Source organism: Podarcis erhardii, assembly GCF_964252035.2.
Source record: "Podarcis erhardii genome assembly, chromosome: 14".
Lineage (NCBI taxonomy): Eukaryota > Metazoa > Chordata > Lepidosauria > Squamata > Lacertidae > Podarcis > Podarcis erhardii.
The window spans coordinates 18,490,064-18,506,750 of record NC_138503.1 but is presented as its reverse complement, the minus strand read 5'-3'; the positions used below and the strand labels follow the sequence as shown (position 1 = coordinate 18,506,750).

General features: G+C 47.7%; 1 protein-coding gene and 1 long non-coding RNA gene across 2 annotated transcripts in view; one reads left to right on the top strand and one right to left on the bottom strand.

The window, feature by feature from the left end:
* The first annotated feature begins 618 nt into the window (after nt 1-618).
* LOC309328977 lies at nt 619-16,300 on the top strand. Its single transcript, XR_014150978.1, has 2 exons — nt 619-668; nt 15,586-16,300. It is a non-coding gene; the product is annotated as an uncharacterized lncRNA (long non-coding RNA).
* The window catches only part of RHCG (Rh family C glycoprotein), a 38,717-nt gene continuing 26,566 nt past the window's right edge, over nt 4,537-16,687 (bottom strand). Inside the window, exons 7-11 of the mRNA XM_081839104.1 lie at nt 15,014-15,150; nt 13,929-14,053; nt 7,801-7,874; nt 6,657-6,750; nt 4,537-5,647 (exon numbers count right to left, since the gene is read on the bottom strand). Of these exons, the coding sequence (XP_081695230.1) occupies nt 6,679-6,750; nt 7,801-7,874; nt 13,929-14,053; nt 15,014-15,150 (408 nt within the window). The 3' untranslated portion in view covers nt 4,537-5,647; nt 6,657-6,678. The remainder of the gene's footprint in view (nt 5,648-6,656; nt 6,751-7,800; nt 7,875-13,928; nt 14,054-15,013; nt 15,151-16,687) is intronic.

The window sequence follows — 16,687 nt, the reverse complement described above, 5'->3', positions numbered from 1 at the left end:
CCCAAAGAATCTTGGGAACTGTAGTTTGTAAAGAGTGCTGAAATTTGTTAAGAAGCCCCTCTTCCCTGGGAAAAGGGATTGGTTGTTAAACCTCTCTGATAAATGTAGCTCTCTGAGGGGAACAGGGGTCTCTTTTTTTTTTTGTAAATACATGTTTTATTCGAGCTTTGAAAAATACACATGTCTATATAAATATACATTGTACAAATCATCATATCACTGAACGTATAAACATACATATAAATAAATTATTGTTCGTTTTTTCTTTTTTACAAAAGAGGAAAAAAGAGGGGTCTCTTAACAAATCTCAGCACCATTAACAAACTGCAGTTCCTGGGATATTGGGGGGGGGTGTGCCCTGACTGCTAAACATGGTATAATAGGGCTTTAAATATGTGGATATATGGCTTAAAAACTCTATTTTCTCTGTGTTAGTTTCCTCGCTGATACAGTGGTACCTCAGGTTACATATGCTTCAGGTTATATACGCTTCAGGTTACAGACTCCACTAACCCAGAAATATTACCTCGGGTTAAGAACTTTGCTTCAGGATGAGAACTGAAATCGTGCTTTGGCGGCGCTGCAGCAGCAGGAGGCCCCATTAGCTAAAGTGGTACCTCAGGTTAAGAACAGTTTCAGGTTAAGAACGGACCTCCGGAACGAATTAAGTACTTAACCTGAGGTACCACTGTAGTGGGCACGCTCAGGGGTTCATGAGCTCCCTGGTGTGGAGGGGGACTAGTTCCTTGGCTAGTAATATTTTAGAATAAATTTGCTGGCCCTTTCTTCCCTGAGCAGAGTCCAGATCCAAGGCCACATTCATGCATCCACTTTCTGAGGTCTTATTAACTGAGAATTGTGAGGGCAACCCAAAACTGATTAAGAATGTGTTGTTGAATTGCCTGGCATTCATCCTCCAAAGATGACAGAGGTAAAGCCCCCAATTAGCCGGAGGCACATTTCCTAACTGAAAAAATCACTAGGCACTGATTTGCTCCTCAATTCAGTAAGCAAAGCTGAGAGCTTATCCATGCATCCCTTTCCAGGCACAGATCTGCACTTAAAAGCTCAGTGTCCAGTCCAAGCCCCAGAGCTTTCTCCATGAAAACCTGCTCTTTAGTGCTCAATCGGAGCAAATATCGATTCGGGTTTTTGCTGTTTGCTCCAACTGAGCTTTAAAGAGCAGGTTTTTCATGGAGAAAGCTCTGGAGGAAACAAAAAGGCACCTGGACACAGAACTTTAAAGCACCGACCATGCCTGGAAAGAGTGTAGGAAAGATACCCTTTTGTGTAAGGTTGAGCCAATATTCCCTCCCCAGTTACCCAAAGTATGGTCCCCACCTGCAAAAGAAACAGGGACCAACTTTCGTTCCTGGGGAAGTGGAGGCATTCATTTTGATCTGTGTGGAGGAGGTGGTTGATACTTATGAGGAAGTCCAGCCTGTGTAAATAGTCTCACTCTGCTTCCCACTGTCCACACTTCCCAGAATGCCTCTGGGAAAGATGTGATGTTGCTTTTTTATTGCGCAGCTTTGGCCAATGCACACTTTCTTTTTGCAAGCTGCTTCTCCTGATAAATGCACTCTTGTAAACATCATTTGGTTGGAGAACAGCATCGCAAAATTCAGGTAAGACTTAAGAGCCAAGCGACCAACTTTGATACCTGAGGGCAAGCCGTTCAGCAAGCAAACCATCCCTTGATTCTATTCCCTTATAATTACACTTCCCAGGAGTATTTGGGGGAAGCTATGACTTTCTAAGGGAACGTGGGTGGCGCTGTGGGTTAAACCACAGAGCCTAGGGCTTGCTGATCAGAAGGCCGGCGGTTCGAATCCCCACGACGGGGTGAGCTCCCGTTGCTCAGTCCCTGCTCCTGCCAACCTAGCAGTTTGAAAGCACACCAAAGTGCAAGTAGATAAATAGGTACCGCTCTGGAGGGAAGGTAAACGGCGTAAATTCAAGGTAAATGTAAATTGAAGGTAAATTGAAGGTAAATTCAACAGTGTAAATAAGTTATGATGGGTGTAATAATGGAATGGGACGCGGGTGGCGCTGTGGGTTAAACCGCAGAGCCTAGGACTTGCCGATCAGAAGGTCAGCAGTTCAAATCCCCACACCGGGGTGAGCTCCCGTTGCTCGGTCCCTGCTCCTGCCAACCTAGCAGTTCGAAAGCACGTCAAAGTGCAAGTACATAAATAGGTACTGCTCTGGCGGGAAGGTAAATGGCGTTTCCGTGCGCTGCTCTGGTTCTCCAGAAGCGGCTTAGTCATGCTGGCCACATGACCCAGAAGCTGTACGCTGGCTCCCTCGGCCAAGAAAGCGAGATGAGCGTCGCAACCCCAGAGTCGGCCACGACTGGACCTAATGGTCAGGGGTCCCTTTACCTTTACCTTTACCTTTACCTTTATGACTTTCTAAAGTGGCATGATATGGCTTTTAAATGTAGTAGTGCAGACAGAGCCTTATGGCATCTCTTCCATGCTATAGCTGCCATGCAGCCAAAATTAACTGCTAGCCAGGGATCTTGGCAGTTTCCTGACTGTTGCACCCTTAAAGAAAAGTTACCTCAGGTCAACTGAAGCCAGACCGTCCTGGCTGATCACAGCATGCCGGATCACCTTCATCTCCAATTCCCATGCCGTGCGGTGGGAACTTGTCGCCTTTGCCGCCACCTCCCCTCCCCATCCTCACAAAGCAAACTGTCCAATTAGAACAGGGTCTCTTTGCTTCCATCTTTGCCGACAGTTAATTAAGATGCGGTTGCTGGCAGCAGTTGACAAATCCCAGGACCGTGTTGTAAAGAGGTGTGTGTGTGTGGCTTTATCCAGCAGGAGAAATGAAGGTGTTGTATCCTAAGGGGACATGCACAGCTGACGTTCAACTCCCTCTCTCTCTCCTCAGGTGTACATGCAGACGCAGCGAAGAACAGCCACTTTCCCCTCTCTCTTTTGCATCTGGTCTCCTTTCCCACTCCACTTCTTATAAGCATCGCCTCCCCTTGCCTGTTTTCTTGCTCCAAACACTCCCTTGTCTGTTGCCCCAAACAGCCTGTGAAATAAGTCTACAAAGCGATAACTGAAGCTGCATTACTAAAACTCTTCTTCTCTAGATGCCACCCTGATTTCTCTATCTCAAGATCATCCTCACTATTTTGCCAGGACGGCAACAGTTTCTCTCAGGTATAACGTATACTTTTCAAGCTTGCGATCACTTACCACCAAGGTGTCGTTAGGGCTGGACTAGTGGGTGCCAGTCTGGGGCCCTGTCCATCCCAGAGGGACCCACCCAGGCCAGGGAACTCCCAAAATCCAAGCAACATCATGGCTAAGTGGCCTTTATTCTTCTTTTGAGTATTATGCTTCCTTCAGCAGCACAGAGCTCTGGTGCTGGCTTCCAACTCGGCAGCCGTTCCTGAGACACCTGGCATTGTGTAGTCATCAGTGAGTTTCCTCCTCCCTCCCAATCCCTTTTCCTTTTGTGTTATGTCTGTTATATTTAAACCTGATGGAAGGAGCTGTCTTAAAAGAATCATCTCTGCAAGCTGCTCTGGGGGGCCTCTTTTTGTAACTAAAGAGCGGGGTAGCAATGTGTGATATCCAATATAGACCCATTGAAATTAGAAACTTGCATTCATTAATTTCAATGGGAAAACTCTGAATAGGACTAGCATTGGCTTAGAAACAAATATAGTTTAATGAACTCCATGCCCTCTCTAACATACAGTGCTAAAGTTCCCCCAGTGTGACTCTCTATAGAGCTTGTAACCAGGAAAAAACATTCCAGTGGCTCTCTCCATACCATCAGGATTCTTCTGTGTCCACTACATCTATGTTCTTAGTTTACAGAAAAGCACTCCATTTCCCCCAATCTTGGCTCAGAGGTTTCAAGAATTAGTAAATAAACAGCTACACATTGTCCCCTTTTCCAAAGGTCTCTGGCAGGTGAATTCCATCCTGCGGCTCTTCGCAGGGATTCAAGCAAGGTTCTCTCCCAACCATAAGGACATAAGGAGAACCCCTCTGGATCAGGCCAATGGCCCATCTAGTTCAGCATCCTAGCAGGACCCAAGCGCATAAAAACCTCTCTGTTCCTACGGCTTCCAGCAACTGGCATTCAGAAGCATTTGTGCCTCTGACTGCGCATTGGCAGCCCTATTTGGAGAAGCCACTGGGAACCGAACCTGCAACCATCTGCGCGCAAGGCAGATGCTGTACCACTGAGCTGTACCACTGAGGCTCATCGCAGCTATCTGCCAATCACCCATTCCCACCACCCTTCTGAGTAATACCCCTCCCCACCTTCTCACTATATAGAAAGGTCCGGTGACTTCTGTTTCAGTGTATCTGAAGAAGTGTGCATGCACACGAAAGCTCATACCTAGAACTAACTCAGTTGGTCTTTAAGGTGCTACTGGAAGGATTTTTTTTATTTTGTTTTGACCATGGCAGACCAACACGGCTACCTATCTGTCACTGAGCTAAAGGTAGTGCCGTTGCTGGTTATTAGAAGGAAAAGAAGGAAAAACAAATTTGAGAGTACAGTCTAGCATTAAGCGCTTTTAATATCCACTGATTCCAACAGGAGGGATTTCGACAGCATGCGTTTCAAGTCTCCCCTTCTCCAGCTGCGTTATCACGCAGATCTTTCAGCACACTAATCACATGCTGGCTTTCCGAGCCTTGAGCATTTTGGTCTTCCTGACCCCAGACGCTGCCACCACGAGTGGGTCCACCGCGCACTTAGAGATGAGAGGGCATTCGAAAGCTCTCTTCCAGATTGCCTCTGGCTCAGAAGCTTCCTAGGGGGCGGGGGATGGAAGCAGAGAATCTCAGACCAATCTGAGGAATATGAAGGGGCCGAAACACAGCATTGCAAGCTCTTCTCAGATCAGCTCCAGCTTGGGCATTTCCCAGAAAAGGGGGCAGAGGGGGAATCAGAAGGGACATCCCAAGCCAATCTGATAGTTCGGGAAAATGCATTACAAGCCACTTTTAGGATAGCTGCATATTCCATCATTTTTCAAGCTTTGCCGCCTAACGATGCAGAATGCCTGGATGATGAGGGAGGGAGAGAAGGAAAGGACAATATTCTTCCCCTCTTCTTTCTTCTGCTCGTACCATTTCTGCTCTAGGCATCTTTAGATGGGGCTAGTCAGGGGAGCTGTTGTGGACAAGCAGGGGAGGCCAGTAATTCTCCGGCTGAGATTTCAAACTGAGACGGTGAATACATTTGGGGCTTGCAAAGCTCATTTCTTCTTTTTAGGTGATCTTTCACAAGCTCTGCAGCTCGTATCCAAGTCCTGAACTTGGGGGAACTTTGCTGCCACTTCTAATCACATGATATTATAGATTTCCACTTGTCTTTGCATGTAGCAGGAAGATGTAAACACTCTTTCTTCCAGGCTAACCTCACAATGGTGCAAGACGCAGGAAGAGAAATAATAATAAGAATAATAATGGCATAATCTATTCCATGAAGAATCTTTGCATCCAGACAAATGCTAGCAAATGTTACAGCTTCCAGAAAACCACAAACTTCTTGTGTACTTGAGAGTGTAGGAGATTAAACAAAACAAAACAAAACAAAAACCACTCAAGGAATTCCAAAATGAGAAGCTGATTATACTGATCTGGTTGTCTGCATTGTCCTATAAGAAAAGAAAATGAAAGGCTCATGTGTAAAGACAGGGGAGAAATTCCATTAAGTTTGCATTTATAATTCACTCTTTCAAAAAATAAATAAATACCAAAACAGAAACACAGCCATCCTTTGAAATTCTCTGAATTTTTCAGGGTGGATCTCAAAGTAATGTGTACAGAAAGGCATAAAAATGCTGTCCATTGGCTTAAACAACAAGTGTTTAATTTGATTTGCATATACTAGGGTGAAGTATGCATGAAAATGCATTATATTAGGGAAAACCAGTGGGGTTTTTCTGGGGAGACGCAGGTGTACGCATACCCCTAGACATTTTGTGAATCGAAAGTTTGCTCTCATTGAGGGGCAGTATTTCAATATGAGTAGGAAAATGAGAGTACCCCTAAACATATTTTTTTAAGGAAAAAAGCACTGCGGGAAACTGATTTGCAAAAATGAGTCCATTAGGCAAAATTGCATCCAAAAAAGTGTGCATTAGGAGAAATTCACACAGTTATAAAGAACTAATTAAAACCTTTTTAAAACAATTAAAGCCAACGATAAGCTAAAAAGTCAGACTAGAACACATGTCAATGTTCTCCATGTCTAGACACACTTGCCTAGAGAAAAATGGTTTTTAGCAGTCACCAAAGAGAGCACACTGAAGGCACTTCCGAAGTGCGGGTTCTGTCACACTAAAATATCAGTTTACTACAAATGAGGGGAAAGCATTATGTGGCACTTGTAATGGTGCCGGGTCTGCAAATTGAAGGGACTGAGTGAATATATATGGGTGAGGTGAACTTTCATGTAAATTGGTCCCAAACTGTTAGACGAGATCAGGTGAGATTGTGTGTGCAAGGTGGGACGAGGTGAGATCTTGTACAGGTTATGTATACTAGGAGAAACCCAGATGAACACACACACATAAAATTTCCTGCAGGTGAACTGAACTCAAGTCTCGAAAAATCTGAAATTGTCAAGATTCATTTGTCCCAAAAACAGGGGTCCCATTTTACCCTTGGCATAGACTCCAGTGGATTAAGGGTCTGTCACAGGCTTCGCGTTTGAGTCGTTCATACAATACAAGCTGCTCTCTTCATCCCCAGGTACCTGATAAGATGAAAACATCTGTTAGGTCCCAACTTATTTATTTATCATGGTTTTCTGTAGCTTTTATGGCCCTGGAGAAAGGAGAGGCCCGGAAGACGCACAAAGAGGGAAAACAAAACAAAACTGTTATACAATGAAGTCCTCATGTGACAGGGAACAGCACCATCTCGTGGCTTAAAGAGGCTTGCTTTACTTTCCTCACCACAGAGTCTACACAAGCCTTAGATGTCTCGGACTACAACTCCCATCAGTCCCAGTCAGCACAACCGAGGGTGATGGGAGTTGTAGTCCTAAAAATATCTGGAGGGCAAAAGCTTGTCAAAAGGCTGGTCCAAACCAATATAGTCTGCCTAAAATTGTAGTTGTTATTAGTATGGATAAGAATGGATAATATGAACAATAATCTACATATTTATTCAGTTTTGTTTACTAGATAACCTGCAATATTGACTGAGTTTGGTCATATTTTTGGTAAAGGGAGAATTTTGTATCGGAGCAAATTTATTTAGTTCTTATCCCACCGTTTAACCACAAATGGCTCCCAGAGTGGCTTACGTATAATGAAAGCAAGACAGTCCCTACCACAACACACAAAGAAAAAGGAACAGGGAGGGAGGAAGAAAATTAAAACCCAGGCACCAATTTCCAAACAGTTGTTCTTATAATAACCAGCTGGCCCAGTTTACGGGCAGAGGTTTAGCAGGAGCACATCCTAAATCTGTCTGTTGCATAATCTAGCATTGCTCCAGATAAGATTTGACTTGCATTACATCAAAGATGGGAACCTGTAGGCCTCCAGATTTTGTTGGACTACAAATTCCATTATCCCTGGTTATCGGCCAGGCTGGCTGGGGCTGATGGGAATTTGAATCCAGCAACATCTGGAGAGTTACAGCTTTTCCCATCCTGTGCTAGATGCCCCATGTTCCAAATACTCAGCAAGACAAAAGATTATTCCACACTTTAGAGCTGTGGATCAAGTCAGCTGAATCAAACTCTGCAAAGACAGAATCCTTCAGGTGTCTGAACCTAGAGGTGTAAATCACTTACTTCCCAGTAAACATTATCCTCAAAGCAGTTTTCATCTGTGGGGTCTCCAAAGAAAGGCAGTTTCAAAATGCCACCTGAAGGAAAGATAACAGAGCAGGGAGTTCATTCTATTATTTTATATTCTATTATTTTTATATTTATATTCCGCTTCTGTGCCAAAATGGCTTCTAAGTGGTTAACAACTGTGTAATTAAAACACACGGATTATGAAAACAGCTTTAATTAAAAAATAAAAGAGAGACCCGGTTAAAAAGCATGGCAATTAAAGCAGTTAAAAATAATTAAAGCAATATGACACGCACCTCAGGGCAATATTGTTATGTAGTGAAGTTTCACCCTGGGCCAGCAGGGGGATACTGTATATAGTTTTCACTCAGGTCTGTAAATAGTTTTCACTCAGGTCCACGTCAGTTATTTTAGGCGGGAACTCTGGGCTATTGTTGTTACAATGTTGACAGCCGGCTGCCTATAAAAGCAGGCCGGCTGAGCTGTTTGCAGTCAGTTCTATTCCAGCTTACAAAATAAAGAGCTACTTGGAGAAGTCGCTGTGTCGTCTACTATGTCAACCCACAACTTAACAAATATGGTTTTTCATTAGGCCCCTGGCTGCAGTTTGGTGGGACAGGCCAACTAGGAATCAGGGATGCAGCAGAAATTAGATTCAGTTTGATTGTTGTTTCATTTAAAGGCACACCTGAATTGAAATGCAGCCACCCTTCAGGATTTGCAGTTACCTGAATTTGGCGGTGCAGTTTTTCAATCAATGTTTACAAACATAGAAAACATACTAGGGGAATAGATAGAACTGAATATATGAGTGGAAATAAAATGTATTTTATTAGGGGATATACTGCTTGCCAAAATGTGTCTATCTGTCAAAACTGAAAGGGGGGGAAAAGTGATCATGAGTTGAGAAACTCCTCAAGAAACTAATTTTGGGCCCAAGACTGTTTGATGTGTGACAGGTAACAGCAAACTGAATTATTGGAAACATTGCAAATAGTTTTTTTTTTTTTAAAAAAAAAATCATACCCCGACATGCCACAAGATGGAGGTAGTGAAACACCACAAAGAACCATGAGGCTAAAATTGTAGGCAGTTGCTGGGAAAAGACAGTAAAGAACTCAGGATGGTGGCGCAGGCTGGACTTTGAATACTAAGGAAGCAGAAGGACATTTGCCATTGTAGGCCCAGATCAAAGCCTGATCTGACTTAACACAACCTGGGCTCCCTGGGTCAGTCACATAAAACAAAGACCATATAACACCAGTCCTGAAAGACCTACATTGGCTCCCAATACATTTCTGAGCACAGTTCAAAGTGTTGGTGCTCACCTTTAAAGCCCTAAACGGCCTCAGCCCAGTATACCTGAAGGAGCGTCTCCATCCCCATAATTCAGCCCGGACACTGAGGTCCAGCTCCAAGGGCCTACTGGTAGTTCCCTTGCTGCGAGAAGTGGGGTTACAGGGAACCAGGCAGAGGGCCTTCTTGGTGGTGACGCCCACCCTGTGGAACGCCCTCCCACCAGATGTCAAGGAAATAAACAACTATCTGATATCTGAAGGCAGCCCTGTTTAAGGAAGTTTTTAATGTTTGGTTTTTTATTGTGCTTTTTATATTCTGCTGGGAGCCGCCCAGGGTGGCTGGGGAGTAAATAATAATAATAATAATAATAATAATAATAATAATAATAATTGTTATGTAGTGAAGTTTCACCCTGGGCCAGCAGGGGGATACTGTATATAGTTTTCACTCAGGTCTGTAGATAGTTTTCCCTCAGGTCCGCGTCAGTTATTTTAGGCGGGAACTCTGGGCTGTTGTTGTTACAATGTTGACAGCCGGCTGCCTATAAAAGCAGGCCGGCTGAGCTGTTTGCAGTCAGTTCTATTCCAGCTTACGAAATAAAGAGCTACTTGGAGAAATCGCTGTGTCGTCTGCTATGTCAACCCACAACTTAACACTGGCGACGAGGATGGGATGGATGGACATCAGAGCACAGCCAGATGCGGCCAGCCTCTGAACTGAGCTGAATCACTGAGCTGAATCACAGAGCGAAATCACTGAGCGAAATCACTGGACAGAACCAATTCAGAGCTGACTGTTCTGGCTAGAGCACTGTGTTCCATCCATCGCCCTTCACGCCGGCATCGGAATCATGGCTTCACTTGTGCCTCTACCGCCGTTTGCGCCAGCCTCTGAATCATGGGATTCCTACCTCGCTCGGTTCGACTGCTTCCTCCAAGCCAACGAGCTGACAGCAGTATCAAAGGATCGTAAGCGGGGCCTATTCCTCAGCCTCTGTGGGCCTGAGGTGTTTGAGACGGCCCGAGCATTGGTTGCGCCCGAAGCAGTCCAGGCAACACCATGGGACACGATCCAAGAGAAGCTCCGCAACCACTACGCACCAAAGCCGTCCAAGATTGCTGCCCGCCATGCGTTCTACCACCGGAACCAGGCAGAGGGGGAGTCAATCAACAACTACACCACCGCCCTGCGACAGGCTGCAATGCACTGTGAGTTCCGAGACTTAGATGATGCCCTGATGGATCGAATCGTCTGCGGGGTCCGGGACATCCATCTGCAACGGCGTCTCCTCGCCAAGCCAGACCTCACGCTGCAGAAAGCCATTGAGGAGGCTGTGGCCTCAGAAGCTGCTGAACGCTCCGCCCAGGAGATCCGCAAGTGCAGCAGCCCGCGTCTTGCTAGGGAGCCAGTTCCGGTGCATCATGAAGAGGCCAGCAGTGATGAGGCATCCTCCAGTGAAGGCGATGACGTGCACCAGACAAAGCGGGAGCACAGGAAGTTCCAACAGAAGTCCAAGGGCCAACCGGAATGTGCCGGCTGCGGAGGCAACCATTCCCGTGCCAAGTGTCGATTCAGAGACGCCATCTGTAGGAAGTGTTCCAGAAGGGGCCACATCGCTAAGGTCTGCCGATCGGCTCCGTCTGACACCCCCCCTTCATCGACTCGCATTTCCAAGCCTTCACTCCAGTCTGCCAAGGAAAGTTGTTTCGCTCTCACCAACTGCCGCTGCCCGTCTGGAACCACGATTGGCCAAACTGACTCGCCTACGCGACGCAAGCTGAACGTCACGGTGCTCATTGAAGGAGCTCCATGTGACATGGAGATCGACACCGGGTCTGCCCTGTCCATCGTGTCGTGGAGCACCATCAAAAGACTGGTACCATATTTTGATGACGTCTTGGTGTCTGCAGACTCATACCAGCAGCTGTTCGAGCGCCTCCGTGCCGTGCTGACCAGGTTCCAAGAGGCCGGGCTCAAGGTAAAGAGGGAGAAGTGCCAGATCGCCGTTCCACAGGTAGAGTTCCTGGGCTATCTTATCGATGCCTCCGGCCTTCACCCGACCACATCCAAGATCCGCGCTATCCAGCAGGCCCCCACCCCAAAGAACAAGACGGAGTTGCAGGCATTCCTGGGGCTGCTGAACTTTTATAACATGTTCCTGCCCCACAAAGCCACAGTGGCTGAGCCTCTTCACCGACTCCTTAGTACAAAGACGCCTTGGGCCTGGGGTCATCGGGAGACGGCGGCCTTCAACGCGGTTAAGGCTCTCCTTTCATCAGACAGTGTGCTGGTACAGTACAGTGAATCCAGGCCGCTGGTCCTTGCCTGCGACGCCTCACCTTTTGGCATCGGTGCTGTCCTTAGTCACCGTTTTCCAGATGGAAGAGAAGCACCACTCGCCTACTTTTCCAGGACACTATCTCTGACGGAACGGAATTACAGCCAGCTCGACAAGGAGGCATTGGCACTTGTGGCTGGAGTGAAGAGGTTCCATGAATACCTCTATGGCAGGACTTTTGACCTCATCACTGACCACAAGCCACTCCTGGGCCTCCTCGCCGGTGATCGTCCAACTCCACCGGTCCTCTCGCCACGCATGCTGCGATGGACTGTTTTCCTGGCTGCCTACCACTACCGGCTCATCCATCGCCCGGGGAAATCGATGGGCCATGCCGACGCCCTCAGCCGTTGCCCTCTTCCAGCATTTGTGGAAGACCCGGCTCCAGCTTCATCGCTCCTTCTGATTGAGGATCTTCCGGCAGCGCCTGTATCAGCTGCCACTGTGGCCTCCGCGTCTGCCCAGGATCGCACCATCAGCCGGGTGCTCAACTGGGTGTGGAGGGGGTGGCCACAAGGGCCTTTTGCATCGGAGTTCCAGCCCTTCGCAACCAGACAACATGAACTCTCAGCTCATCGCGGCTGTCTGCTGTGGGGAGACCGCGTCGTGATTCCCCAGGGACTCCGTCAGCGCGTCCTGGAGGCTCTGCACGTTGGCCACCCGGGAATTGTCAAAATGAAGGCGTTGGCTCGGTGTTACGTCTGGTGGCCTAATATGGACGATGCCATCACTGCCTGGGTGTCCGCCTGTCAAGCGTGCCAAGAGTCGAGGCCTGCACCACCGGCAGCTAAGGGACACACCTGGGAGACGCCAAAGACACCCTGGTCGAGGGTGCACATTGATCTGGCTGGCCCCTTTCACGGCCGGACCTTTATGGTAGTGGTGGACGCCTATTCCAAATGGCTGGAGGTCGCCCTGATGCCCTCCACCACTACCGAAGCTGTCATCCGGGTGCTGCGAGGCCTGTTTGCAACGCATGGGTGTCCTGATGTCCTTGTCTCTGACAACGGACCACAGTTCACGTCAGGCACGTTTGAGCGGTATCTTTTGGGACTGGGCATCCGCCATGCCCTAACGGCACCCTTTCATCCATCCAGCAACGGGCAAGCGGAAAGAATGGTGCGCTCGGCAAAAGAGGCACTGGCGCGCCTGGACCGGGGAGACTGGCATGAGCGGGTCGCCGAATACTTGTTCGTGCAACACATCACCCCTCATGCGGCCACAGGGAGGAGTCCTGCTGAACTGCTTATGGGCCGCCGCCTCAGGTCACCGCTCGACCGGCTACACCCGGACTTTGCCGTGGCTGAACCCCCAGGCTGTGCCAACGCGCCACGGTCATTTGTCCCAGGAAACCAGGTCTTTGCCCGGAACTATGTGGGGGACATTCCTTGGGTGCCAGCCACAGTAGTGGGAGTCACTGGACCTCGCTCGTACCAGGTGGCACTCGAAGACGGACGCTTGTGGCGACGGCACATAGACCAGCTTAGGCGCAGGGTTGGGGACTTGGACACTACCGAGGTGCCCCCAACTGCGCTTGCGGCTCCAGAAGAGACACGTACAGATGGCGAGGCCCCACCTACACCTCCCTCGCAAACTGCCAGCGTGGAGCCGAACCAAGCCGCTTCAGAGGGTCTGCCAGACTTACCACAGACTCAGACCACTCCACTTGCGGAGGCTCCACCCACAGCAGCGGATCCAGGGGATTTGGTTCCAACGCCACCTAGGGTCGCACCACAGCCTCAGCAAGAACTGTGTGGCCCTCCGGACTTGGCTACCAGTCCCCGGCGGTCTGGCAGAGTTCACAAGCGCCCAACTTATTTAAAGGACTATGTTGTTGGACATGTATCACTGTTGGTCTAAGTATGGGAAATGTAACCAATATGCTTTTGTGCCTAATTGAACCATTACGCGTAGTGCTGTATATAAGGAAACCATTACGATTGTAACTAACGCCTTGTCTCGGTGGGGAGGGGTGTTATGTAGTGAAGTTTCACCCTGGGCCAGCAGGGGGATACTGTATATAGTTTTCACTCAGGTCTGTAGATAGTTTTCCCTCAGGTCCGCGTCAGTTATTTTAGGCGGGAACTCTGGGCTGTTGTTGTTACAATGTTGACAGCCGGCTGCCTATAAAAGCAGGCCGGCTGAGCTGTTTGCAGTCAGTTCTATTCCAGCTTACGAAATAAAGAGCTACTTGGAGAAATCGCTGTGTCGTCTGCTATGTCAACCCACAACTTAACAATAATAATAATACAGGTGGCATTCCTGTCTGGCAGATCAGAAAGAGACAAAAAGACTATTGTGACGCACAGCCTGAATTCTGAGTCAAAATGGAAAGGCACATTTGAACTCAATCATGACTGGCATTCTCCAGAGTCTTAGGCAGAGCGGTCCTTCCCATCGCTCGCTTCCTGATTCTTCTCATTGCAGATGTCAAGGATTGAACCCTGGGGCCGTCAGTATGCAAAGCTGTGGTTCTACCACGCACCTACGATGGCACCTCCTGCCAAGGCCATGCCCAATGATACAGCAATGCCAGCTGCCTGGAAGCCGCCTTGGACGCTGGGCGTTCTGTGGCTGAAGTCTCCCGTGAAGTCAAAAGCACGGATGAGCCTGTGTGGAAGGGAAGGAACAGGGGAAAGGCGAGTTAGGCTTTCCCACGTGTTCAGAGAGCAACCCAAAGTCCTTTCAGAAGCGTCACTGTTTTGCTAAAGCAAAGCCCATACTTTCCTCAGAATTGTGAGCTTTTCTTTAACACGTTACACTTCAATCAGGGCTCAGAAATCCCTTGCCAGGCCCTTGTGCCACGCCCCATACCAGCCCATTTTTGCGCCCAGAATGTTTCAACTTGGCTGAACTGCACCCTTGAACTCTGATGATAATTATTATTATTATTATTATTATTATTATTATTATTATTATTTATACCCCGCTCTCCCCAGCCAAGACTGGGCTCAGGGCGGCTAACACTAGGTATAAAAACAATTGATTAAAATACAATTTAAAAACAAGATTAAAATACAACATTAAAATGCAGCCTCATTTCAGTAGAAACTCAAATAAAAAACTTTTGGGGGGATGAAAACGTCAAGTCTTCACCAAGGCCAACTATCCAAACCGGTCCTATGTGGGCCAGAAAAAAGCCAGGGAAGTCCCCAAATAGGAGTTCCATCACAGAAGGAGAAAGGAAAAAGGAAAGAGGGGGAGGTGATCAAGTTGATTCCAAGTCAAAGGCCAGGCGGAACAACTGAACAATAATGCCTCTTTGAATCTCAGAAAGGGGGAATGAGAGAGGTGAGTGTGCGTCGAAAACTAGCCTGCTGTACTAGGGTGAAATTTGCATTTGTTGCTCCGCCCATATTTGCCTCTGGCCCCGCCCACCACTAGTATGCGGCCCTAGGAAGATTACCCTGAATGGAATGTGGCTCTTGAGTTGAAAAAGTCTTCCAGCTTCTGCTAAGTAACAGGCATTTTTTAAAAAAAATGCAGGTGGATCACCGCCATAGAGTCAAGTTCTATATCCCCTTCATCCCCCACACCAAACAAAACACACCACCCTTCAGAGATGCTCACCCTTCCTTCCCGTAGACTCCTTCAGTTGCAGCGGCAGCCGTGACGGCCCCCACAATTCCTCCAATCAGTCCTGGCATCCCATGTAGGTTGTGAATACCGCATGTGTCTTGAATACGCAGCTTGGACTCCAGGAAAGGCTGGCAGGCATGAGGGGAGAGCAAAGCATTTAGAAGCAGAACCCGAACAACACTGTGCAATGTGGGGTGCTCCTGTTCAGCCATGACCCTCTTTAAGAATACTCCATTTCATGGCCGCCACCCCACACTGGTTTTCTGTTCCCAAATAGTCAGCCAGTCACTACTCAGTCAGCTGTTTCAAGGTTCCCTCTCCCTCAGGATGCTTGTCTTTTTTTAAAAAAAATAATACAGTGGTACCTCGGGTTACATACGCTTCAGGTTACAGACTCTGCTAACCCAGAAATAGTACCTCGGGTTAAGAACTTTGCTAAAGGATAAGAACAGAAATCGTGCTCTGGTGGCGCGGCGGCAGCAGCAGGAGGCCCCATTACCTAAAGTAGTGCTTCAGGTTAAGAACAGTTTCAGGTTAAGAACGGACCTCCAGAACGAATTAAGGTACGTAAACAGAGGTACCACTGTAATGTTGTGCTTCAGCAAACCTTGAGGTTCCCTCAAGCCTACCAGTACTGCCTGCTTGTGGTGAAGGTGCTGTTCTGGCTACATCGGGAGTCGTACCTGTCACCCCCCCCCTCCAGCTGTTATTGGACTGCAGCTCCCATCATCCCTCACCATTGGTCATTCTGGCCAGGACTGATGGGAGATGTAGTCCAACAACATCTGGGTTCTCCGTGCCTAGAGCAGGGTAGAGGTTAGGCACTAGGAAACCCAGGTTCAGATCCCCACTTGGCTAAGTAGCTCACCGCGGAACTTGGGATCTCTCAGCCTAACCAACCTCGCAGGCTTGTTGTGAGAATCAAATGGAGCGGGAGGAGAGCCATGTATTCTGCCCTGAGCTCCCAGAAAGGAAGCCAAGATATAAACATAGTGGAGAAATAAATAGGCGCCATCTGATTGGTCCTAGAACAATAGGATTCAGAATGCAGCAGTCTGATTGGTCCTAGAACAATGCAGCAGTATGATTGGTCCGCAGAAGCCACCCAATCCAGCTCCAGGTGGAAGTGAATCCACAACCTGATTGGCCTACAGGAGAATCCCGGAATTAGCCAATCACGTGCAGCCCATTGTGTAAATAATGTATATAAAGCAGATATTTTGGGGGAACTTTCATTCCTCCTCACCACTATGAGCTGAATAAAGAACATGAAATCCACTCTCGACTCCGAGTATATTTCACACGCATTGCCGAGGACTCTGGCACATATTATAGATCTACGGTGTGCAGAATATTGGAGATTCCCAATCCACAAGTACAGTTGAAAAGCTGCCATAAAGCATGTAGGACCAAAGGATCGTGTCACTTGTGGGACATTTCACAATATAGTGGCATATTCGGAAGTGCAGGGTCCTTTCATGATAGTCACAGCTAAGCCCCCTCACAGCCATGCCCCTTCTACAATTAATATTTGAAATTTGAAATACTTTATTGTCACTTGTACAACTTGTATATATTGAGATTACACGAGCTCTCTTAGCCTTAATTCCCCTTGTTTACTGACGCACACCCACCAAACCCGAAAGTCAGTTGCCCTGCTGTTAT